The 24,155-nt window shown below is 40.4% G+C and overlaps 1 protein-coding gene and 1 non-coding gene across 3 annotated transcripts in view; both read right to left on the reverse strand.

Moving 5' to 3' along the window:
• Positions 1-5,870: 5,870 nt before the first annotated feature.
• Positions 5,871-6,003, reverse strand: LOC118618010. The gene has a single exon (XR_004956955.1). It is a non-coding gene; the product is annotated as a small nucleolar RNA SNORA42/SNORA80 family (small nucleolar RNA).
• A 2,592-nt stretch (positions 6,004-8,595) lies between these two features.
• Positions 8,596-24,155, reverse strand: part of CASR (calcium sensing receptor) — a 32,815-nt gene continuing 17,255 nt past the window's right edge. The window contains exons 4-6 of one of the 2 annotated variants that reach the window (XM_036243302.1): positions 22,340-22,570; positions 11,500-11,623; positions 8,596-10,220 (exon numbers count right to left, since the gene is read on the reverse strand). In XM_036243302.1, the coding sequence (XP_036099195.1) occupies positions 8,704-10,220; positions 11,500-11,623; positions 22,340-22,570 (1,872 nt within the window). In that variant the 3' untranslated portion in view covers positions 8,596-8,703. Of the gene's footprint in view, positions 10,221-11,499; positions 11,654-22,339; positions 22,571-24,155 lie in introns of both variants that reach the window. The other variant, XM_036243301.1, reaches the window with a different exon arrangement.

Below are 24,155 nucleotides of genomic sequence, written 5' to 3' on the forward strand. Positions count from 1 at the left end.
AGTTTCTTTTTCTTTGAGTGTTTGAGAGACTGAGTTGTGACAATTGCAATCAGTCTAATTATTGAAATTCTTTTGTGTAATTTTTTGACTGATGAATTTTTTTTATTCTTTGGCTAATTAAAAAATTGTTTTTCTTTATTTATTTTTAGAGAGAGAGGAAGGGAGAAGGAGAGAGAGATAGAAACATCCATGAGAGAGAACATGGATTGGCTGTCTCCTGCATGCCCCTCACTGGGGGCTTGACCCACAACTGGGCATGTGCCCTGACTGGGAATCGAACCAGCGACCTCTTTTTTTTTTTTTAATTTTTAAGTTTTTTAAAATTAATTTATTTTTGTTACAGATGTTTCTCTTTTTTCCCCATTGACACCCTCCTCCCGATATGTCCCCCCCACCCCATCCTCAGCATGTTGTCTATGTCCATGGTTACACATACATGCATATAAGTTCTGTGGTTTATCTCTTCTTCCCTCGCCTTCTGAGGTTTGTCAATCTGTATCCTACTTCTATGTCTCTGGGTCTATTTTGTTCATCAGTTTGTTTTGTTCATTATATTCCACAAATAAGAGAGATCATGTAATATTTGTCTTTCTCTGATTGGCTTGTTTCACTTAGGATAATACTCTCCAGGTCCCTCCATATCATCTCAAAAGATAAGAGATCTTTCTTACAGCTGCATAGCATTCCATTGGGTATATGAACCACAGTTTTTTTTTTATCCACTCATCTACTGATAGACACTTGGGCTGTTTCCAGATCTTAGTGATTGTGAATAGTGTAAACCAGCGACCTTTTGGTGCATGGGTTGACGCTCAACCTCTGAGCCACATGGGCCCGGCTCTTAAAAATAACTTACAAAAATGAAGGAATAGTCCGGCCAGTGTGGCTCAGTGGTTGAGCGTCGACCCATGCACCAAGAGGTCACTGGTTCAATTCCCGGTCAGGAAATCTCATGCCCAGGTTGTGGGCCAGGTCCCCAGTGGGGGACATGCAGGAGGCGGCCAGTCAATGTTCTCTGTCATCGATGTTTCTATCTCTTTCTCCCTCTCACTTCCTCTCTTTCTAAAATATCAATAAAGGAAAATAAATAAATAAATAAAGAAGGTATAGAAAATAAAGCCCCATGTACCAGTCATCCAGCTTCAACAATCATTAACTTTCTGCTGTTCTTTCTTTCTTTTCTTTTTTTTTTTTATTGATTTTTTTTAAAGAGAGAAGAAGAGAGAGAGATAAAAACATAGATGTTAGAGAGAAACACCTATTGGCTGGCTCCTGCATGCCCCCTAATGGGGATCAAGCCCACAACCCGGGCATGTACCCTGACTGGGAATTGAGTAGGTTCATTTCAGTTCATGGGACAACACTCAATCCACTGAGCCACACCAGTTGGGCTCTGGTGTTGTTTCTTATCTTTCTCCCTATATACTTATCCCCCATCCTCCACCTCATGGTATATTAAAGGAAATGCCAGGCATTATGTGGTTTCACCCTTAAATACTTAAGTGCATGTCATGTTTGGTTAAATGACCACAGTGTAGATGAGAAAGGAAATGGGGTAAAATGTTATCAATAAGTAAATCTGAATAGAAGGGATAGGTACAAGTGTTGTTTGTACTACTGATTTTTGCAAATTTTCTGTAAGTTTAAAATGATTCTAAATTAAAAGTAAAAACAAACAAACACACAAACAAAAATAACCATAATGTCACACCCGATAATCCAGGAACAGATTGTTCTTGTTTTACTCTAAGTCATACTCATGGAAAGAAATAAAAGGAAGAATCCAAAATATATTTTAAAAGAAAAAAAAATTATTCATATTTCTAACACCCAGACTTAATCACTATTAAACAATTATGTATTTTTCTACAGGCTATTAAACAGACACAGATACAGACACACACACACATGCATATTATTTAAAAAGTCAAATAGTACTGATGCACTTATAATCAAATGTACTAATTGCCATCCTCCACTCCCTGCAGACCCACCCCCTGCAGTGCTTGCCCTTGCTTGCTCTCTTTTGTCTGACAACAGGTTCTCTCTCATGGAAAAATGCCAGCTGCAGCTCTGTTTTAAGCACAAAATTTTTCTGATTTACCACAGCTGTTCAGATGAAAGGGCATTACATTTTGCTTTTTTTTTTTTTTCCCTTCTCAGGAGTGTTTTTCATTTTGTGTTTGATCTTAAAAATACTTTGTGGGCAGTGGATATTCCAGATTGCCTCATTAATTACCCACTTTGACTTCCTTCTAGTATGTCTTTCTATACTATAGAGGCTGGACAGCAAAAGCTACATTTCCAGACTCCCTTGCAGCTAAGGTTTTGCACATGGTCAATGGAAGGCTTGGAAAGTTGATGGCAGAGAAGTTTGGTTCATTTGGCTGCAATTAGGTTCTGGTGTCTGGTTCCCTGTATCATGGGTGCTAAGTGGAAGGCAGGTGAGGTAGTGAGGTTTCTGTCAGAACAAACCTATGGAAGGATTAGGTATTTCTCCTGGCTTCATTGCTCCTGATTGTATAGCATAACAAGCTTTGTCATCAGAAGTTTAAAAGCATCTTAATATCCAATAATAAATCCTTTTTTGCTTAAAATAGCTAGAATTGATTCTATTGTTTCCAACTAAGAAACTCGGTAGAATAAATCATTGAACTCTGCTACTTCTTGAGTATCTATAAAAAATAAAATAAAAAAAAAACCTTTAAACTTCAGTTGTCTGTGGTTGTAATGATTTTCTGTATTTTCCCTATGCTTCTGAAGGTGACAGACATTTTTACATCAATTATTTTATTTGGCAAATAACAACAGTTGGTAATTATGGCTGGTAATATTAAATCTTCTTTATATAAGAAACTAAGACAAAGAAAGATTAAGTACCTTATCCAAAGATGCATAGCTTATGTATATGGCTTAGAATCCCACTTCAGGTTTTCCACTATTTCATATGCCCAGCCTGTTCATGAGTAAATAAAACAAATTTTAAAAATTTCCATAAAAGTCCTGGCATATAATTCTAGCAAAACTTTTTAGGAGTGGCAACTGACCTAACAGGGGATTCTTTCTAAGTTGGTATGCTTCTCATTAAAACTTCATTACATTGTTATTATTTTAAATTCTTTATTTTTGATTTAATTTAGTGCTTAACGTAAAAAATTCTGGAAGTATAGACAATTCTAAAGAAGCAGAAATCTCTGTTTATAATTTGAATGTTTTCAGAGGTCAGATAGAAACAAAACATTAGAAGAAAATTGGGAGATTTGGGGCAATAACCACATCTTTGGGTTGATGTCAAGGAGAACAACCACATTCCTCCAAAATTATTTCCTGATGCTTTGGTCAGGGATCCAGTCCTGTGCTGACCCTGAAGGTTATTCTTGGGCTTTGATCTCTTACCTATTTTCACTATACTCACAAGCACTAGCCCATAATGTGCTTGGAACTCAGTCCTAGAGTTCTTTGCTTTCATTGGTTCTAGCCTCCTACTCTAGCTAGTTATCCTGGGAGCTAGTGTCTAAATTTCAGAGGGAGGCAGCTGGTGACATATTCCATAGCTCCCTGCTTCCTCCAATCTAGCTTTTGATAAAAACAGGCACCTCTATCTCCACTCCAAACTCCCTCCATTTTTGTGCAAGATTCAGGGGAAGGCAAGGCTGTGCTGGTCATACCAGCAGAGGAGATGGTCTCTCTTACCCCATCTGATGCCTTGATTGTTCCTCTAGACCCCAGATACACCTTCATGCTGGTTCTGCCCAGTTTCCTGCCCCCATCTGGCCTTCTTCTAGTAGTTCTCCACTTCTCATACCACTGGCTGAGCAGTTCCCCTCAAGGCTAAAACTCTTCTCCCTATCCTTAAAATGCAACTTGTTTCCCATGACTGGTCCTTCCCTGGAGCTATAGTATCCCTGACCCCTACCTCACAATAGCATAGTTCTCATTCAACCCCTAGTATTCTTTCATGACCCGGGAGAGGAAATCCTGGAGACCATAGAGCTTACTACAATAATTTCTTTCCACCTACCCAAATTCCACCCACCTTTGGGAGATGCCTTGTTTTCCAACAGACTCCTAAAATGACCAGCTAGGCTCAGACCAATGCAGGCCACCTCCTCCAGTGATTAATTAGCACCCCTTATTGATGTCCTGTTATTCTTCTATCACGGATAAGTTGAACTGCAGTTGAGCAGAGGGAAACTGGTTCTGTGCAGAGCTAGCCCACAGCTTATAGTACTTTAGCCAGGATAAAAAGGAGAAGTAACATTGCCTTAAACACAACTGTTGTGGACAGAGGTAGGGCAGCCCTAATCTCCCCCAAATTGAAACTAATGCAATTAGACAACTTAATGATCACAGAGACTTTCAGGGTGACAGTATTGTAATGCTAAGCATTACCTCTAAACTGCCAACATAAATTTTTCAAGTCCTCTAGGAAACTTTTTCATCTGAGTGAAAATCCTTGTAAATGTGTAATTCATTTTTATTTGCAAAAGATAAACAGTTTCCTATTGCCAGAGGACTCTAAAGTATCTTGCCAGAGAATCTAAAGAAAAAGCTTCAGACCTATTATGTACAAGAGAAAAACAAGCCCTGGATTGTTGAAGTCACTCTTTCTCGGGTTTCTTCTACTAACAGATAATAGATTGAGAGAAAATGGCTGTTATTTAAAACCAAAACCCAGAAAGACTCAGAAAACAAGGTTTATATTTCCCCAAACAGATTTGGAGAAGTAGAATATGATCAGAACTTTCTCCTGGGAGGAGAGAGAGGGAGATAATTGGTGGGGAGAACACTAAAGAGAGGGCAGGTGTGGATCTCTGAGAAAGGCCCTGGTCTGTTCCCGGACCTGGCAATGCTCAGGGAAGGAGATGACAAAAAAAAAAAAAAAAAAAAAATGTTGTGCTAGTTTCCTGTCATTGCTGTGACAGGTTACCACAAACTTAGTGGCTGAAGACAACATAAAAGTATTGTCTTATAGTTCTGGAGGTCAGAAGTCCAAAAAGGGGTCTTAGGGAGCTAAAGTCAAGGTGTTGACAGGGCTGGTTCCTTCTGGAGACTCCTGGGAGAATTGGCCTTCTCGCCTTTTCCAGCTTCTAGAAGCTGCCTTGTATTCCTTGGCTCTGGCCCCTTGCGTGTTCAATGGCAGCAATGGCCAGAGGAGTCGTTCTCACATTGCATCCCTCTGACACTGATTCTTCTGCTTCCCTCTTCCACGTTCAAGGAGGCTTGTGATTCGTTGGGCCCACCTTGATAATTGAGAATAATTTTCCTATCTCGTGGGCTGCTGATTAGCATCTTTAATTCCATCTGCAGCCTTACTTTGCCCTTGCCAAGTAACATATCATCAGAGGTTGTGGAAATTAGGACATGGGCATCTTTGGGGGCCTTTATTCGGTCTTCCACAAATGCCTACACAGGTTTAGAGATGTACCCTGTTTTTCTTCTGGTGCCTTGGAATCTTTTTAGCCTCCATAGCATGGGAGGCAGCAGTGAAGCAGACATGGCAGTGTGGGGTGCCAGGAGGGAGAGGCCTTAGCGCTGCCCGGTAGTTCTCAGGCCCGTGTCCTCTCTCACGGAGAGCTGGCAGCCTGGGAGGAGGGGCAGTGAGCAGTTGGGACAAAGTGATGAAGCTGAGGGAATCACTGTGGACCCCATGACTGGGGACCATATGGGGATGTGGTAGCTCAGAGGATGCTAGCGTGGAGGCAAATCAATTACTGGAGGACCAGATAAGAATGAGCTCAGAGATTTCAACAGCAGCTATCCATGTTTGAGGAACCCCACCCCCTTTACACTACAAAAAACCCTCCTGGAAGGGGGAAGAAAGAAACCTCTGAAGTTGGACCCCCCCAGAAATTTAAATTGATTCAGAAAACTATACACTCCCCTTCAGTGCTCAGTCCCCAGGTAAGGAGGCTGGGCAATGGTTCGAGGCTGCTGTTTACTCTGGCATGGGCACACCAAGAGGGCCCACAGAGAAGGGCCCACGGAAACCCATTACCAGGCTCTGATTCAGAAAACTTGGAAGTTGCTGAGAAAAATCCCAATTTGACTAAGATGAAGTCTCTGTCACTAGAAACTGAATTGGAATTTGAGAGAGAAACTAGGTTGTTACAGAAGAATAATGCAAGTTCATATTTCACACCCCAGATTTTGTGCTTAGAGTTATCCAGCCACATATAAATGAGGACAATGTTGAGTCTCCTTTTCCGGCAGGAATAGTGGGAGAGACTGCTTCATCTGCGAGCACTTGGTGAAGTGAGGCTCAGCGTAAACAGTGCGTGTTTTCTGTGCTGTGTCCCCTTCCGCAGATCAGCTGTGGGTAAGCTGCACGGAGAAGTCAGTCTCGGGAAGGATGAGTGTGTGGTATCTTGCATAGCTAATAGCTATTTCCACATAACTACTCTGACATAAAAACCAAGCCATGAAACTTTCAGCTTTTTTTTTTTTTTAAAAGACGGAGTAAAATGTTAAATGTGAACCTCCACTCAGCTCTGTGCCTTGCTCAGAGGTGTGACCAGGCGGGAGCAGCGGGCTGGCTCTGGGATCTGTGTGAAGCCTTCTCAGAGCCTCAGTCATGCTCGCACATGACACCCTCTTTTCATCCCAATTAACAACAGTCATATCAATAGGTTGCTTTAAAAATCATGGAAAGGCAGCCGTTTGGAGGAAAGTGGTCGAGGAAGAAGCTATCAGGAGCTATAAGTTTGAGGCTTCACACAGATGTAATAGCTATATTTGGCCTTGGTTTAAGAGCAGCATTTAGAGTGATCTGAGAAACGACTGGCAGACTGGGACAGTCTTCCCTTGGTGCTGAGATCTGGGTGCTGGCACCATAGGGAAAGAGCGTGGAGCTCTCTGGGCAAGTGTCTGGCCTGCCTTTTTCAGCAGGAGCAGTGTAACTAGGGCTGACACCTTGACCATGGCTCCGACTTCTTGGCTTATTATGGAGAAAGTTATTGTCATCAGTGGGCTTGTCATTAAAATCTGAATGATAAATAAATTAGCTTTGTTTTGTATTTTAAACAAGTGAAGAAATGATTACAATATCAGTAATAATATTAACTAATATTTATTGTGTGCTTACTATGTGCTAGGCACCATGCTAAAGTACTTTACATACATTATCTCATTTTTTTTTTTTTTAATAAGAGAAAGTTTATTTAGAAAGTCACAGAGGTAGAAGAAGTGAACCGTAGAAGAAATGGGCTCAGGAAACAAATTACACAGACACAAGAAGGCCCTTGGATCTTAGGAAAAAAGAGAGGCAAGGAAAACTCGCCTGGGGGAAGAAGATGGGGAAAGGTGCAGGTGTGCGAGAGAGAGAGAGAGAGAGAGAGAGAGAGAGAGAGAGAGAGACCCATACATTATCTCATTTAACCCATATAAGAGCTCAGAGGGAAAAGAATGATTATTACCCCCATTTTAGAGGCAAAGAAGCTGGGGCTTAGCAAGGTCAGGGTTCCCTGTCTGTGGTCACTCAACTTATAAGTGACCAACCCAGGGCTTAAACGCAGGTCTCTGTGGCTCTAGAGCCTGAACGCTCAGCAGCATGCCATTCAACCTCTGTAACTACCCATGGGCAGGCTTCCACTGCTGGAGGAAACATGACATGGCATTTGGGGGGTGGAGTGTGCCAGGCTAATGCCCTGTGAGAGCTCTCTCAGAACCACACTTTCTCACTCCAGCAACTGGTAGGGGACTAATGACAGAGTTATTCTCCACCAGGGCAAGGATACATCTGGCTTCAGGAAGCCTTGGGGCCCTGAAAGGGCACACTCAGGGCTTAGCTCATGCAGTGGGGATAGTGGGTTGGGCAAGGAAAATGGAGCTCAGTAATACTGCCTTATATAAACCGAACTGTGACTTTTTTCAGTTTCTATTGTCCATGGACTATTAACAACAAAAGCATTTTCCCAAGGACAAAGGTACATATAGCAATAGTAATTACAGATACAGCTCATTGGAATTATGCGGTCCCTTCCCGACAATTTGAGGTGATTCTTTCTCATCCTGGAATCGAAACATGGCATCACTATCACATTCTTTGCAAAACCAGATGCAGTGGTGCAGGAGAAACGCTAACCTAGATGTCACATGAAGCAGCAGCAAGTCGAAGACCAACTAGCTTACAAGTTTCCTAAACAGGAGCGGACACATTCACCTCTGGTTCTGAACATGTAAAGTTCTTCCCGTCAAGGTGTCGGGCAGCACTGGTGACAGTCCGTCTTTCAGACTCTTAACTCTAGTGGTGGCCAAGCTGATGTCCTGTCACTCTGTACACTGTCCCTGGGCCAGGATGTCAGAATGTTCAGGGCTGCCATTTCAATATGAAAAAAAGAAAAAAGGGAGGGGTAGGTGAGTAGCTTAAAGCCTGGTTCCATCTCTGGGCTACTGAGTGGGAGAGAACAGAAGAAAAGACAGGAACAGCAAATCCGGCCATGGCGATCCCAGCGCTCTGACGAATTCAACCATAGAAGCACGTGGCTCTTCTTCTTCTTCTTCTTTTTTTTAATTTTAAAGGGAACATTAGTCAATTCACTGTCGTATAAAACAGTGCAACTAAGTTCGAGGCATTTGGCATGTCTTTTATTCCTCCTGCCTCAGAGGAAAGGAGTTGGGAGCGGTCCCTCATCCCTGTCGGAGAATGTACCGATCCCAGGAGATCCCTCTGGATCCTTCCTTGACAGGCCTTCTCCTTCCATTTTAGGAATGCAGCATATTCTCTGTGACAGTGCTGCCTCCACCGCTGATGACAAAGCTCCGTGAATTGGACACTACAAGTGCTGGGGACATCTCTTCAGGGTCCTCCATCTCTGGCTGCCGGTCCCCACCCATAGGCCCTTGCAGGCCTGTCTCCTGGGCGGTCAGTTCCGAGTCTGTCTCCCCGCACTGCAGCGGGAGTAATGCCTGGTGTCTGGTCGCCGTGTCGTTGCTTTTTTGGGACTCCAGGGAGTTCTGGTGGGTGGAATTCCTGTGAGCCATGGCACTCTTCTGAGGCTCGTCAAAGCTCAGCGAGAAGGTGACTGTGCCACTGCCAAAGATGACCTGCTTGCATCTGGGCTGCTGCTGAGACTGCTGCTGCTGCTGCTGCTGCAGGGTCAAGGGCGGCTGCGGCTGCGGCTGCTGCTCTTGCAGGGTCAGGGCCAGTGGCTGCTGCTGCTTCTGCCTCTCGGGCTGTGGGAAGGGGTCTTCGCTGTTGCTCTTGCTGCTGATGGAGGAGGACGGGGTGGATCCCGTGGAGCCCCCGAGGCTGTTGGACCGCTTGCGGGAGACGTTGCTGCGGCGCAGCGTGGCCCGGGCTGCCACCTTGAAAGCGTGAGCGGCGGTGCTGCAGCGCACCTCCTCGATGGTGTTCCGGGATGGCTTGAAGAGGATGATGTAGACCTTGTTGAAGAAGATGCAGGCCAGCAAGCCAAAGCTGGCGGCCAGAATGGCGATCACCTCCACGGCGGAGACGAACTTGCCGTAGGTGCTGGCGTAGGCTGGAATGAAGGAGATCCAGACGATGAAGAAGATGAGCATGCTGAAGGTGATGAACTTGGCTTCGTTAAAGTTCTCCGGCAGCTTCCGGGACTTGAAGGCAAAGAAGAAGCAGATGGCAGCCAGCAGGCAGGTGTAGCCGATCAGGAAGCCCAGAGCCATGAGCGAGCCCTCGTGGCATGTGATGAAGATAATCTCATCCTCCAGTTCGTGGTTGCGGTAGCTCGAGGGGGGCGCGGTGTAGAGCCAGATCACACAGATGACGATCTGCATGAAGGTGCAGAGGAAGACCAGCAGGAACTGCAGGTTGAGCCCCCACCACTTGCGGTGGAAGCTGGTGGGGATCTTGGCCTCGAACACCAGGAGGACGCGGTTGGTTTTCACCAGGATGCAGGAGATGCAGAGCACGAAACTGATGCCAAAGGCCGGCTGGCGCAGGCGGCAGGTCCAGTCCTGGGGCTCACCGATGAAGAACAAGGAGCTGGAGAAACAGCAGAGCAGGGAGAAGAGGAGGAGGTAGGAGAGCTCTCGGTTGGTGGCCTTGACGATGGGTGTGTTGCGGAACTTGATGAAGACACCCAGCACAAAGGCCGTCAGGAAAATGCCCAGCACAGCAAAAAGGGTGAGTGCGATCCCAAAGGGCTCGGTCCACGACAGAAACTCGATCTCCTTAGCAATGCAGGACGTGTGGTTCTCATTGGACCAGAAGTCATCGGGGCACTTGTCACAGGCACTTGCATCTGTAAAATGTCCCAGTGAAAAGGTAGTGAATAAATGGCATAGCCTAAAACTTGTGAGTGTGAATGTGGTGGTGAGGGTACACAGGTTATTGTGTGTGGTCACTTTCCATTGTGCTTATTGATGAAAAATTGTGATTTTTACATTATCAAATAATATATTGAACCCTGACATGCTTAATTATATACTTAGTTAATTTCATGTACTTTTGATGATTCTATGATTTTTCCCCCCTTTTGCACATGGTCAGGGGTGTACATATTTCCTTTAAGACTATCTGCTGATGATTTGTAACAGAGAATAATCAATCTTGTTGGACAGGTGGCTGCCCAGAGGTATGACATAATCCAACTTTTCATGGAGTGATTCAAGCTCAGCCTGACTCATGTTAGATGTGTGGATGGGCTTTGTAGACACGCCAGAGAAGATATCCTCTTAGATCAAAGTAGAATATCTCACACATGTGACCTGTGCCTTCCCCCACGGCTTTCCAGTGAAGGAGGCTACAGACTCATTCAGTCAAGGAGCATTTATCAAGTCTCTGCTGTGTCCTGGCAACATGCAGTTTGGGGAAGTGAAAGGAACATGGGCTTTGCTGTCAGAGGTCCAGATGGGAATCCTGGCCCTGCCCTTTACTAGCTGTATGATTTTGTCAGTCTCCTTAACTTCTCTGAGGCTCAGTTTTCTCATTTATGAACTGGAAGCGATAATAACCCCATTACTGAGGGGTGGATACAATGAGATAATAACAATTATAGTTAATATTAATAGAGTGCTTCCAATATGCCAATCAGGGTTTTTATTGAACAGACATTTATCTAGAACTTACCAGGTGCTTTACCAATATTAACTCATTTAATTCCCACTTGACAGATGAAACAACTGAGGCACAGGAAAAACATGAGTAAGACAGCCAGCACAGTGCTAGGCACCTACCAGGCAATCTGTCATAGCCTATTAACTCTGGAGCCTGGAACAGACACAAGTTTGTCTATTCAGGGTCTCTGAGCTATAAGAAAAGAAAAACTATATCGGAAAGCAGTATCAAAGTAAAAGAAATCTCTGTAACAGGTGTTTGTAAGCTCTTGTATTATAAGACATCTAACATTCCTTTTCTATCCTCCTCAGGGTCCAACCCAGCACGACGCTACGACATACCTTGTTAAATGAGAAACTGTGCTAAGCACCATCTCAGCCTAGCCCTTCCAGGGACTTCACTGAACCCAGGGCCCCAAAGTGGACCAAGCCTTACACAGTGTCCACAAAGGGCTGTTCCTTTACCTGTCTCATCACTGTACTCCCCATCAGGACACTCCACACACTCAAAGCAGCAGGTGGGCATCCCCTCAATAATTCCTTTCCTGGTCCCTGCCAGGCAGTCTCGGCTGCAGTTGGAGAAAGGCATCTGGAAGATGGAGAGCACAAAAGTGAGGGGCTGCAGCTATGGGATCAGTTTCACAGCTCCTTTGACACATGCAAGGGGGAGCAGTTGGGTGCCAGGACCAATGTGGCAGACTCTAGGCCCATTCCAGGCAGAGGAAGGTACCGAGAGCCTACTTTCTGGTATCTATGAAGGGGAGAGGTGCCTATAGACGAGTGAACATGCAAGTGTGCATACTGCACACACACACACACACACACACACACACACACACACACATGGGATTCTAGGAAAATTAATTGTTGTGAGTCTACACCATGACAAAAATCTTCCTTAAATAATCCCCCTTCTACTCCCTCCAGGTCCCAGAATGAAACATCTGTTTACTTTCCATGGAAGTAAAAGTTTGAGGTAAACTATAAAAGATACAGGGACATGGACCTGCACACAGAGGGATGGTCACAAGGGAAGATGCAGAGATGAGGGGAAATTTGTTTGAAAATTAAACTCTAAATTTTGCAGTGAGTTGCAATTCTTGTGATTTTATTTTAGGCTTTACAGGGAGATTTCTGAGATCCGCAGGGAGGCAGGCAAAATAGGCATGGAGGAGTGGAGAGTAAATGGATCAGAAAGATATATCAGGCAATTCTTAACCAAAAGAAAGCTGCAGTTAGCTATATTAATTTCAGAAAACATAGATTTTACTTTTCTTATTTATTTCCTTAATGGACTTCAAGTGCACAGAATTTGATTACTCATAATCCTTGTTTTTTTCCATCATTACTTGTTCACTGTTGACTCGATTTTAGTTAGTCATGTTTAATGACTACCATCCAAACAAAAGCTAAGATTGGAACAATAACATTACATCTGACTATATGCTTTCCTCTGATCCTTATTTCTGCCCCCACCACATATTCATATCCTGGGCTCATCAACGGCAAGTGATACTAAAATTTCAGAAGACATATCAATCTAATCATATATAAACTCTATTAGAGTAGGAAAATTAAAAAAAGAAAAGGAACACCCTCCAACTCATTTTTGTAAGGTCATTATAACCCTGATTCCAAAACCAGAAAAGAACAGTATGAAAAAGAAAAAGAAAAAAAAAAAAATACAGGCCCATCTCATGTATTGTTTTCAGAAACAAGACCTAAGTCAGGGATTTGTATCCAAATGATTTATAAAGAAAGTTCTCCCAATGGAAACAGGAAGAGAATGGAGGAAGTAGAACACAGAAGGAAGGGGAGAAGCAAGGGTGTGATCTTGAGCAAAGTCCCTCAGAGTGTAGCTCCTGCCTGGTCCTCAGGGGGAACTCTGGACCGTAAGTTATGCCTCAGAACAATCCTGACCTGAAGGGAAGGGACTAGGGCTTTCAGACCCCCACCCAGTCAGGGAAATGTACATTTCTAGGCTCTTCTGCCTCTCTGAGCCTGTGGGCAAACTGGGTTCCATTAGCCTGCAGGAGGTCTTCTGGGGAAGAGCAGTGCGTTCTGGTTATCGGAAGCAAAAATATGCAGAAGTCTTGAAGGTGCGCACAAAGTTAAGGAATGTGAAAGGATCTGAGAAGAGTACAGCTATGTTTCACTTCTTGAAAATAGATTAAAAATACTAAGACAATTAACAAACAAACTAAAATAACATAAAAAAGAAAACACACATGACCATGCTAGGTTTATGCCAGGAATGCAAACAAGTTTAATATCAGAAAATCTGTGTCATTCACTGTAGTAATAAATTAACACAGAAAAATATCATCATCAATAGATGAAAAAAAAGCATTTGATGATCCCTGGTCAGGTGGCTCAGTTGGCTGGAGTGTTGCCTTGTACACCAAAGGTTGTGGGTTCGATTCCCAGTCAGGGCACATACCTAGGTTGTAGATTCTATCCTGGTCGGGGCACATATAGGAGACAACTAATGGATGTTTCTTTCTCTCTCTCAAATCAATGGAAACATACCCTTGGGTGAGGATTTAAAAAAAAAGCATTTGATGAAATTCAACAAAAACTAGTGATAAAAACTTAGTGAAAAAGGGGCTGGAAGAAATATCTTTAACTTGAAAAAGGGTAACAAAAAGAATCATTCTATATGAGACAATATTAATAGCATTCTTTTAAAACAAGGTGTCTGATTGTCACAACTGTTATTAAACACTGCACTGGAGCTCCTAGCTAGTAAGTAGAATAAGACCAAAAAAATAAATAAATAAATAAATAATAAGGGCTTAAATATTGGAAAGGACTAAATAAATCTGTTATTATTTGCAGGTGATAAGATTGTCCACATAGAAGAATCCAAAAGAGTCAACAATCAAATTATCAAAAATAATTGGAAAGCAGCCCCAGGCTAAAATACCACAAATCACCACTGTTCTTGAAAATGAAACCCATGTTTAACTGATATTTTTAAAAAATATTGAATTTATTGGGGTGCCATTGGTTGATAAAATTATATAGGTTTCAAGTGTACAATTCTAGAATTCATCATCTGTATATTGTATTGTGTGTTCACCATCCAAAGTTGTCTCTTTCCATCACCATTTATCCCTCCTTTACCCTCTTCTACCTCCTCCCATCCCCCTTTTCCTCTTGTAATCACTGTACTATTCTCTGTGTCTATGTGTTTTGTTTTTTTAATCCCTTCACCGTTTTTTACTCAGGCTCCCAACCCCCCTTCTGATAGTTGTCAGTCTGTTGTCTGTATCTATTAATCTGTTTCTATTTTGTTTGTTTATTTTGTTCATTAGATTCCATATGTAAGTGAAATCATATGGTACTTGTCTTTCCCTGTCTGGCTTATTTCACTTAGCATAATACTTTCCAGGCCCATCTATGCTATTGCAAAAGGTAAGATTTCCTTCTTTTTTACAGCCAAGTAGTATTCCATTGTGTAAATGTACCACAGCTTTTTTACCCATTCGTCTACTGATGAGTACTTGGGCTGCTTCCAAATCTTGGCTATTGTAAATAATGCTGCAATAAACATAGGGGTACATATATTATTTCAAATTAGTCTTTCAGGTTTCTTTGGATATATTCCCAGAAGTGGAATTGCTGGATCATAAGGCAGTTCCATTTTTAATTTTTTTGAGCAAATTCCATACTATTTCCCACAGTGGTTGCACCAATCTGCATTCTCACCAACAGTGCACGAGGGTTCTCTTTTCTCTACATCCTTGCCAACATTTGTTCTTTGTTTGTTTATTGATGATAGTCAATCTGACAGCTGTGAGTTGATATCTCATTGTGGTTCTAATTTGCATTTCTCTGATAATTAGTGATGTTGGGCATTTTTTCATATGTCTATTGGCCATCTGTATGTTCACTTTAGAGAGGTGTCTATTCAGATCCTTTGCCCATTAAAAAAAATTTTTTTTCCTTTATTGATTTTAGAGAGATTTTAAACTCAAAATGGATTAAAGACTTAAGGTAAGACTTGAAACCGTAAAAATCCTAATAGAAAACAGTCTCAGACATTTCTTATATATATATATATACACCTTTTTTTTAATCCTCACCTGAGGATATTTTTCCATTAATTTTTTTCATAGAGTGAATTTTTCTTTTTTCTTTTTTTTGTTGTTGAGTTATGTAAGTTCTTTATAAATTTGAATATTAACCCCTTATTAGATGTATCACTGGAAAATATGTTCTCCCATTCAGTGGGTTGGTTGTCTTTTCATTTTGTTGATAATTTCCTTTGCTATGTAAAAACTTTTTAGTTTGATGTAGTCCCATTTGTTTATTTTTTCTTTTGTTTCCTTTGCCTGAGGAGATATATCAGAAAAAATATTACTACAAGAAATGTCTGAGACTGTTTTCTATTAGGACTTTTACGGTTTCAAGTCTTACCTTAAGTCTTTAATCCATTTTGAGTTTATTCTTGTATATAGTGTAAGAATGTGTACAATTTTCCCAGTACCATTCATTGAACAGATTGTCTTTACCCCATTGTATGTTCTTGCCTCCTTTGTCCAATACAAATTCACCATAAAGATGTGGGTTTATTTCTGGGCTCTCTATTCTGTTCCATTGACCTATATGTCTGCTTTTATGCCAGTACCATGCTGTTGTGATTACTATGACCTTGTAGTATAGTTTGTATTAGGTAGCGTAATTCCTCCAACTTTGTTCTCTCTCAAGATTACTTTTGCTTTTTGGGGTCTTTTGTGGTTCCATATAAATTTTGGGGATATTTGTTCTAGTTCTGTGAAATACGCTGCATATATATATATATATATATATATATATATATATATATATCTCGTATAATTTTCCAAGTACAAATCTTTTACATTCTTGGCTAAATTTATTACTGAAATTTATTACTAAATTCATTTGTCAGTTCTGGTAGATTTTTGGTAGAATCTTTAAGGTTCTCTATATACATTTTCATGTCAATATATATATATATTCTATATATATATATATATTCAATCCTCACCTGAGAATATTTTTCTTTTCTTTTCTTTTTTTTATCCTCACCCGAGGACATTTTTTCATTTTTTGTTCAGGTAGAGTGGGAGGGAGAGGAACAGAGAGAGAGAAACATCGACGTGAAAGGGACACATCGAGTGGCTGCCACCTGCACGACCAACCAGGGCCGGAGACAAACTGCAACCAAGGTACATGCCCTTAGCGGGAACCGAACCCGGGTCTCTCCAGACCGCAGGCCGACGCTCTAACCGCTGAGCCAAACCGGCCAGGGCAGAATATTTTTCTATTAATTTTTTTTATAGAGTGAGAGAGAGGAAGAGAGAAAGAGAGAGAGAGAAACATCAATGTGAGAAAGACACACTGACTGGTTGCCTCCCACACGACCCCTACTGGAGCCAGGAATTGAATCCACGACACCTCGGTCCACAGTCCGACGCTCTAACCACTTAGCCAAACTGACCAGGGCACTACTGGTATTTTGATAGAAATTGCAATGAATCTATAGATTGCTTTGGGTAGTATGGACATTTTAATGATGTTTATTCTTCCTATCCATGAACATGGTATATGCTTCCACTTACTTATATCTTCTTCAGTTTCTTTCTTCAGTATCGTATAATTTTCCAAGTACAAGTCTTTTACATTCTTGGCTAAATTTATTACTGAAATTTATTACTAAATTCATTTGTCAGTTCTGGTAGATTTTTGGTAGAATCTTTAAGGTTCTCTATATACATTTTCATGTCAATTGCAAATAGTGACAGTTTTACTTCTTCCTTTCCAATTTGGATTTGGATATCTTTTATTTCTTCTTCTTGTGTGAATACTGTGGCTAGGATGTCTAGTACTATGTTGAATAAGAATGGTAAAAGTAGATATCCCTGTCTTTTAAGGGAAATACTTTTAGTTTTTGCCCATTGAGTATGACGTTGGCTGTGGGTTTGTCGTGTATGGCCTTTATTATGTTGAGGTATATTCCTTCTATTCCCATTTTGCTGAGAGTTTTTATCATAAAAGGGCGTTGGATTTTATCAAATGCTTTTTCTACATCTATTGATATCATTATGTGATTTTTATCCTTCATTTTGTTTATGTGGTGTATCACATTCATTGATTAGTGGATATTGTACCAACCTTGAATCTCTGGAATAAATCCTACCTGATCATGGTGTATGATCTTTCAAATTATTGCTGGATCCAATTTGCTAATATTTTTTTGAGAATTTTAGCATCTGTGTTTATCAGGGATATTGGCCTATAATTTTCTTTCTTTGTAATGTCTTCATCTAGTTTTGGAATTAGAATAGAGTTGGTCTTGAAAAATGAGCTTGGGAGTCTTCCCTTCTTTTGAATTTTGTTAAGAAGGATAAGAAGGATAAGTGTTAGTTCTTCTTTGAATGTTTGGTAAAATTCACCTGTGAAGCCATCTGGTCTAGGACTTTTGTTTGCTGAGAAATTTTTGATTACTGCTTCAATTTCATTAGTTTAATTAGTCTATTCAGATTTTCTGATTCTTCCTGATTCAGTGTTGGAAGACTATATGTTTCTAGGAATTTATCCAGTTTGTTCGGATTGTCCAATTTGTTGGGATATAGTTGTTCACAGTATTTTATTACAATCCTTTGTACTTCTGTGGTGTCAGTTATTACTGTTCTTTCATTTTTAAATTTAATTTATTTGGGTCTTCTCTCTTTTTTTCTTAATGAATCTGGTTAAAGTTTTGTCAATCTTGTTTATCTTTTCAAGGACCAACTCTTGGTCTCATTGACCTTTTGTGTTATTGTTTTTTTTTTTTTAGACTCTATTTTATTTATTTCTGTTCCAATCTTTATTATTATTTTTTCTTCTACTCAATTGGGGCTGTTTCTCGTTCTTTTTGAAATTCTTTTAAGTGTAAAGTTAAGATTTTTTTTGAGATTTTTCTTATTTCTTGGGGTAGGCCTGTAATGTTATGAATTCCCCTCTTAGGATTGCTTTCACTGAGACCCGTATGTTTGTGTTGCTGTGTTCTGATTTTCATTCATTTCAAGGTGTCTTTGGAGTTCTTCCTTGATCTTATTGTTAACCTATTCATTGTTTTGTAACATGTTATTTAGCCTCTATGTCTTTCTGTGCTTTTTAGTGTTTTTCTTGTGATTGATTTCTAGTTTTATACAATTATGGTCAGAGAAGATGCTTGATATGATTTCAATCTTCTTAAATTTATTGATACTTGTTTTGTGTCCTAACATGTGGTCTAATCTAAAAAATGTTCCATGTGCAATTAAAAATAGTGTGTGTTTTGCTGCTTTAGGGTGAAATGCTCTGAAGATATCGATTAAATCCATCTGATCTAGTGTGTCATTTTAAGGCTGCCATTTTCTTGTTGATTTCTGTCTGGAAGAGCTATCCATTGATGTCAAAGGGGTGTTAAAATCCCCTACTGTGACTGAATTACTATTAATCTCTCCTTTTATGTCCATCAAGATTTGCTTTTCATATTTAGGTGAGCCTATGTTGGTTGTATAAATGTTTACAAGGGTTATATCCTCTTGCTGAATTGATCTCTTTATCATTATGTAGTGTCCTTTGTCTTTTATTATAGCCTTTATTTTAAAATCTACTTTGTCAGATATAAGTATTGCTACCCCAGCTTTTGTTGTTGTTGTTTAAAAATTTTATAAGGGTTTATTTGAGCCAAACTGACAACATGCTGGAGAGCAAGATCTCAAATGCTTTCCCCAACTTTTTTTATTTTTTTTATTTCTGTTTGCATAAAATATTTTTTCCACTCCTTTGCTTTTAGTCTGTGTGTATCTTTTGATCTGAGGTGGGTCTCTTATAGACAGCATATGTATGAGTCTTGCTTTTGTTTTTATCTATTCAGCTACCCTGTGTCTTTTGATTTGAGCATTTAAGCCATTTACATATAAAGTGATTATTCATAAGTACATATCATTGCCATTTTAGTCTTTAAAAAAATTTTTTTTTTTAAATCCTCACTGGAGAACATACCTTTATTGATTTTAGAGAGAGAGGAAGGGATAGAGAGAGAGAGAGACTTCGATGTGATCAGTTGCCTTCCACAAGTGCCCCAATGGAGGATCAAATCTGCAACCTGGGCATGTGCCCTGACCTGGAATCAAACCCTTGACCCCTCAGTGCATGGGCCACACCAGCCAGGATGCCATTTTATTCTTTATAACTATGTTCCTCTGTTTTTCTTTTCTTTTTCTTCTTCTTAAAGAGGACCCTTTGACATTTTGTGCAATACTGGTTTGGTGGTAATGAACTCCTTCAGCTTTTTCTGGTCTTGGAAGTTCTTTATCTCTACCTTAATTTTAAATGATAGCCTTGCTAAGTAAAGTAGTCTTGGTTATAGGTCTTTGTTTTTCATCACTTTGAATATTTTATGCCAATCCCTTCTGGCCTGAAATGTTTCTGTTGAGAAATCAGCTGACAGTCTTATGGGAACTCCCTTGTAGGTAACTGTCTTTTTCTTGCTGCTTTTAAGATTCTCTCTTTGTCTTTAACCATTTGCATTTTAATTATGATGTGTCTTAGTGTAGGCTCGTGGGGTTCATCTTGTTTGGAACTCTCTGCACTTTATGAACTTGTGTGTCTTTTTCCTTCACCAAGTTAGGAACATTTTCAGCCATTATTTCTTCAAATAACTTCTTAATCTGTTGTTCTCTCTCTTTTTCTTTTGGTACTCTTATGATGCAGATGTTGTTATACTTCATATTGTCCCAAAGGTCCCTTAAACTATCCTCATTTTTTTTTTTTGATTCTTTTTTTCTTTTTGCTGCTCTGATATTTTCTGCTACTTTGTCTTCTGAATCACTGATTCAGTCCTCTGCTGCATCCAACCTACCGTTTATTTCTTCTAGTGTATCACCAAATCTTGCTTTATAGTGATCAAGGATTAGAATAATGCCACCCTCTGAGCCCCCTTTTTTCTAAAGAGAAATCCCACAACCAAAGGAGTTGGCTGAGGCAGCTACCAGAAGAATCCATTTTTCAAAAAGCCAGCAAGTATTTCAAAATATCCCTAACAGCTTCATCAAATTCATATCTAATTCTGGCCAAGGAAGCCCCATCTGAATTTCAAGACCCCAGTGGAGACATCTCTTTTCCTTCTGATTTGTTGCAATAAAACAAGGAAATAATTATGGAGAGTATAGTGCAGAGGATGGAGCACTGGGATCAGAATCAGGGCACTTGGCTCCTAGTCTAAACTCTTACACTGACCATCTGTCTTGTCTTGGAAGTCACCTTTGCCTTCCTAAACCTCAGTGTCCTAAACTTCAAATTGGGGTGTTGGATACAAGAATATTTAAAAACATTCTGGCTCAAAACAAACAAACAAACAAACAAACAAACAAAAAAAGACCTCTAGTTAAAAAAATGCTTCATTAGAAAGTAAATTGAGATATATATTAAGATATTATAATGCTATATTAATAACAGTTTGCATTTATATAGTATAATTCAATTTGTAGTATGCTTTTGCATCCTTGATTTCATTAACAGCATTGTGAGCTATGTAGGAAAGTTATTAATACATTATTTATAGTTAAATGTAGATGGCATTTTTGTGGTCATTTGTACAAAAAAAAAAAAAAGAAGAGTGGGTTATACCCCAATATTTGTTGAGTGCTTACGTGTACTAGGTTTAAAGTAATGCTTCTATTGAAAAACTAGGTTTAATTTATAACTCTTATCAACTATTCCAGGAACATAAATAACTTAATTCATGAGGATTCCTGTTATTCATTTGTCAGTGTTTAAACCCACAGTTTGCACAGGCTGGTGAGAGACATTAGGGTTATAGAGAACTAGACAGGAAATAGTTTCCATGCAGGAAGGGAGATGATATATACACCTATTAGAGGCAATCAATTATGTGCATTAACAAAAGTAAAAGATAACCTGCATGATTTAATAGCAGGGAATCAGTGATGATATAGCTGATCAATTTAGATTCCGGTCAGTTGAAACCTGTGATAATTTAGACAAGGGTATAATTAGTGAACAGAGTTATATAACCTTTGGAAGCTTCAAATCTCTGTCTGGAAATGGTCATGTCAAATTTATAACTGAGCCCTGGCCGGTTTTGCTCAGTGGTTAGAGCATCGGCCTGCAGTCCAGAGAGACCTGGGTTGGGTTCCCGCTAAGGGCACATACCTTGGTTGCGGTTTGTCCCTGGCCCTGGTTGGTCGTGCAGGTGGCAGCCACTCCATGTGTCCCTTTCACATTGATGTTTCTCTCTCTCTCTCTTCCTCTCTCTCCCTCCCACTCTATCTGAACAAAAAAATGGAAAAATGTCCTCGGGTGATGATAAAAAAAAAATTTATAATTGAGAATCCATCCTCTGAAGTAGAAACTCGTAATGACTTGTACATTGTGGATAAGATTCACTATCTATAGGAGAACTTTTCATGGGTAACTATCATACATATTGGGTAACAATTAAATTGTAGCATCTTATCAGAAACCCACCAACCTAAGGAGCATTTGGTAAAGAAATAAAGTTGAATCTCATGGTCATGTTATAAAAAGTAGTTCAAGATGCTCAAAGGTGATACTAGAAAAGCAAATGCAAAGAGTAATGTAGTGGGTCTCATCTAGGCTTCTTGGGAGAGTTAAAGAGGATGCCTTGTCCTGGGTTTGTTTCTACAGAGGACCTGGGTCTTCAGCAGCCTACTATATCCTGGGACACAACTACCACAGAATACTCATCATTTCAGCATATCATGTGTTTTTTCCTTGAGTGCATATTCACTGGATGATGGGGCTTCTGGTTATTAATCAGGAATCTAGATGCAGTGATACTCAGGGGAGGGGGATCCTGATCAGGGTCACAAACATCCTTCTATTTGGTGCAGATTTCTCAAGGAGAAAGATAAATGGTCATTTTGGTGGATAGGTCAGCAGCCCTGAGCTGTTTGACTCACAGGGGACTACCTCTGTGTGAATTAATTATCCAGGCCCTGCCTTGAGTGATGTTTATATTTGCTTAAATATTTTTCTCTGGTTGGGAAAAGCTTTAGTCAAGGAAACTGTTACTAGATAAGAAGTCAGATTTGTAAATAAAATGGTTTGAACATGATCAGCATGGCATTCAGATTCCAAGGATTCGCCTCTATAGACTAAACACTCATGGATTTCACAGGGAGCCCTGCCAGAGCCGAGTGAGTTGAGGGAAGTGGACTCATCATTCCGGAAGTCCAGTGGGGAACAGTCCAAGGCCCTCCAAAGCCCCGCACAGCTTCCTGCCGTGGTGGAGGCATCTAGTGTTCTGGTGAACAGCACATACCTCTCTGGAGAACCCACTCCACAGGATTTTCTCCTCATTGATGAAGAGCCTTTCTCCTTTCTTGGCATAGACGTTGTAATATCCAACTTCCTTAAACACGATGGAGCCATCCTCTGGGGAGAGGTGCCAGTTGATGATGGAATAGTTCCCCACCAAGTCACCACATTCATCAAAAGTCACCTGTTCCCCCATATTGTTGGTAAAGTTTAGGTGACGTAGGTGCTTCAGGACCTAAAGAGGAACAGAGATGAATATTCTGAGTACAAGCCACAGGGCTGCCACATATGGTTATGTAGGTTTTTCACTGTGCCAGGACAGTAAACTATCTTGTTCTAACAAAGTGGAAGGAACATGACTTGAGGAAGAGGCTCCTTTTTCTAATTTACACTAGGGTCCTTGCATGTGTTAGCGGAGCTCTGGTAAGTTAGGGGCTTTACGTGGTACTCAAATTGTACCTGGGGTAGGAAACACTTTCTCGAAATCAGGAAAGGAAAGGGGATACACCTCACCAAAGGCCAAGATAAGGCTTCTGCAAGTACATTATCATCTGGTGGTGCCCCGAGAAGGGTAGGTTTGTAAGCCAGAGCCCATTCTTGGTGTTTTCTGAGATGGGCTTTAGGGAAGGAGAGAGGCACTAAATGTTCTTATGACCTGTACCATCTTTCTCCATGCTACTGCTTTTTTGGAAGGTATTACTACCAAAAATCAGAGAAGGGAATAGGAGGAAGAAATAAGTGAGGCCGTGGGTGGAGTCCTATTGCAATAGCTATGGCCAGTTTCTTATTTTTACAGGGTTTTATGGGTCGCAAAGCTCTTGTAAAAAAATAATAATAATGATAACAATTACTAAACCTTCCTAGTCATTTTACTACCTTTGAGGAACAATGCTAAATACTTTATATTCCTTATCTAATCTAATCCTCACAAAAAACAGTACTATTACCTTTATTGATGGGGGAACTGAGGCACAGAAAAAGTATCTTTTCCAGGGCCACACAGCTAGCAAGGGATACAAAGCTTGGGCTCTTAATGGCTGTGCTCTACAGCAGCATCATTAGGCTTTGGTTCTGCTTCCTACATGCCACAGACATGGGTCAAGAGGAGGCAGTGGGCACTCAGCAGCTTATCTTTCGTGTGGGGCCTACCTGGTGCCAGGGTCACGGAGGCACCAAGAAAGAGTGAGACATTATCCAGCCTGTGAGTGTAGGGGTGCTCACTTCCACTGCACCTCAAATCAAATCTAGCAATCTACAAAGAAGGAAAATGTTCTGCGACAGAGTAGAGTTTATCCCAGGAATACAAGGTTAGTTTAAGATTCAACTACATTAATATGCTACAAAAGAGAAGCCATATGATCATCTCCATAGATACAGAAAATATGTTTATAACATCCAACCTTCATTCTAGATAAAAACTCTCAGCATTCTAAGAATAAAAGGGAACTTCCTTATCCCCATAAAGCACATCTATGAAAAACCTACAGTAGTAACATCATACTTAATTGTGAAAGATTGATTGTTTCCCCCCTAAGATCAGGATCAAGACAAGACTCTCTCCTCACTATGGTGGTACAGCCTTGTACTGGAAGTTCTAACCAGGGCAACTGGACTGGATAAGGCTGATTCAGACTGAAAACATAAAGATCTAAGTTCTACAATCAAACAAAAACAAATCAGCAAAAAAACAAAAAAAACCTTTCAGATAAAGTGAAAAGAAATAGAATTCACTTTTTAAAAAATTTACCATTGAGGACCATAAAAATTAAGGCTTTAATGTAATTAGTTGGAACTTAAACTTATATATGGAAAAGTAAATT

The sequence above is a fragment of the Molossus molossus genome, unplaced genomic scaffold (genome assembly GCF_014108415.1).
Source record: "Molossus molossus isolate mMolMol1 unplaced genomic scaffold, mMolMol1.p scaffold_m16_p_5, whole genome shotgun sequence".
NCBI classification, from domain to species: Eukaryota; Metazoa; Chordata; class Mammalia; order Chiroptera; family Molossidae; genus Molossus; species Molossus molossus.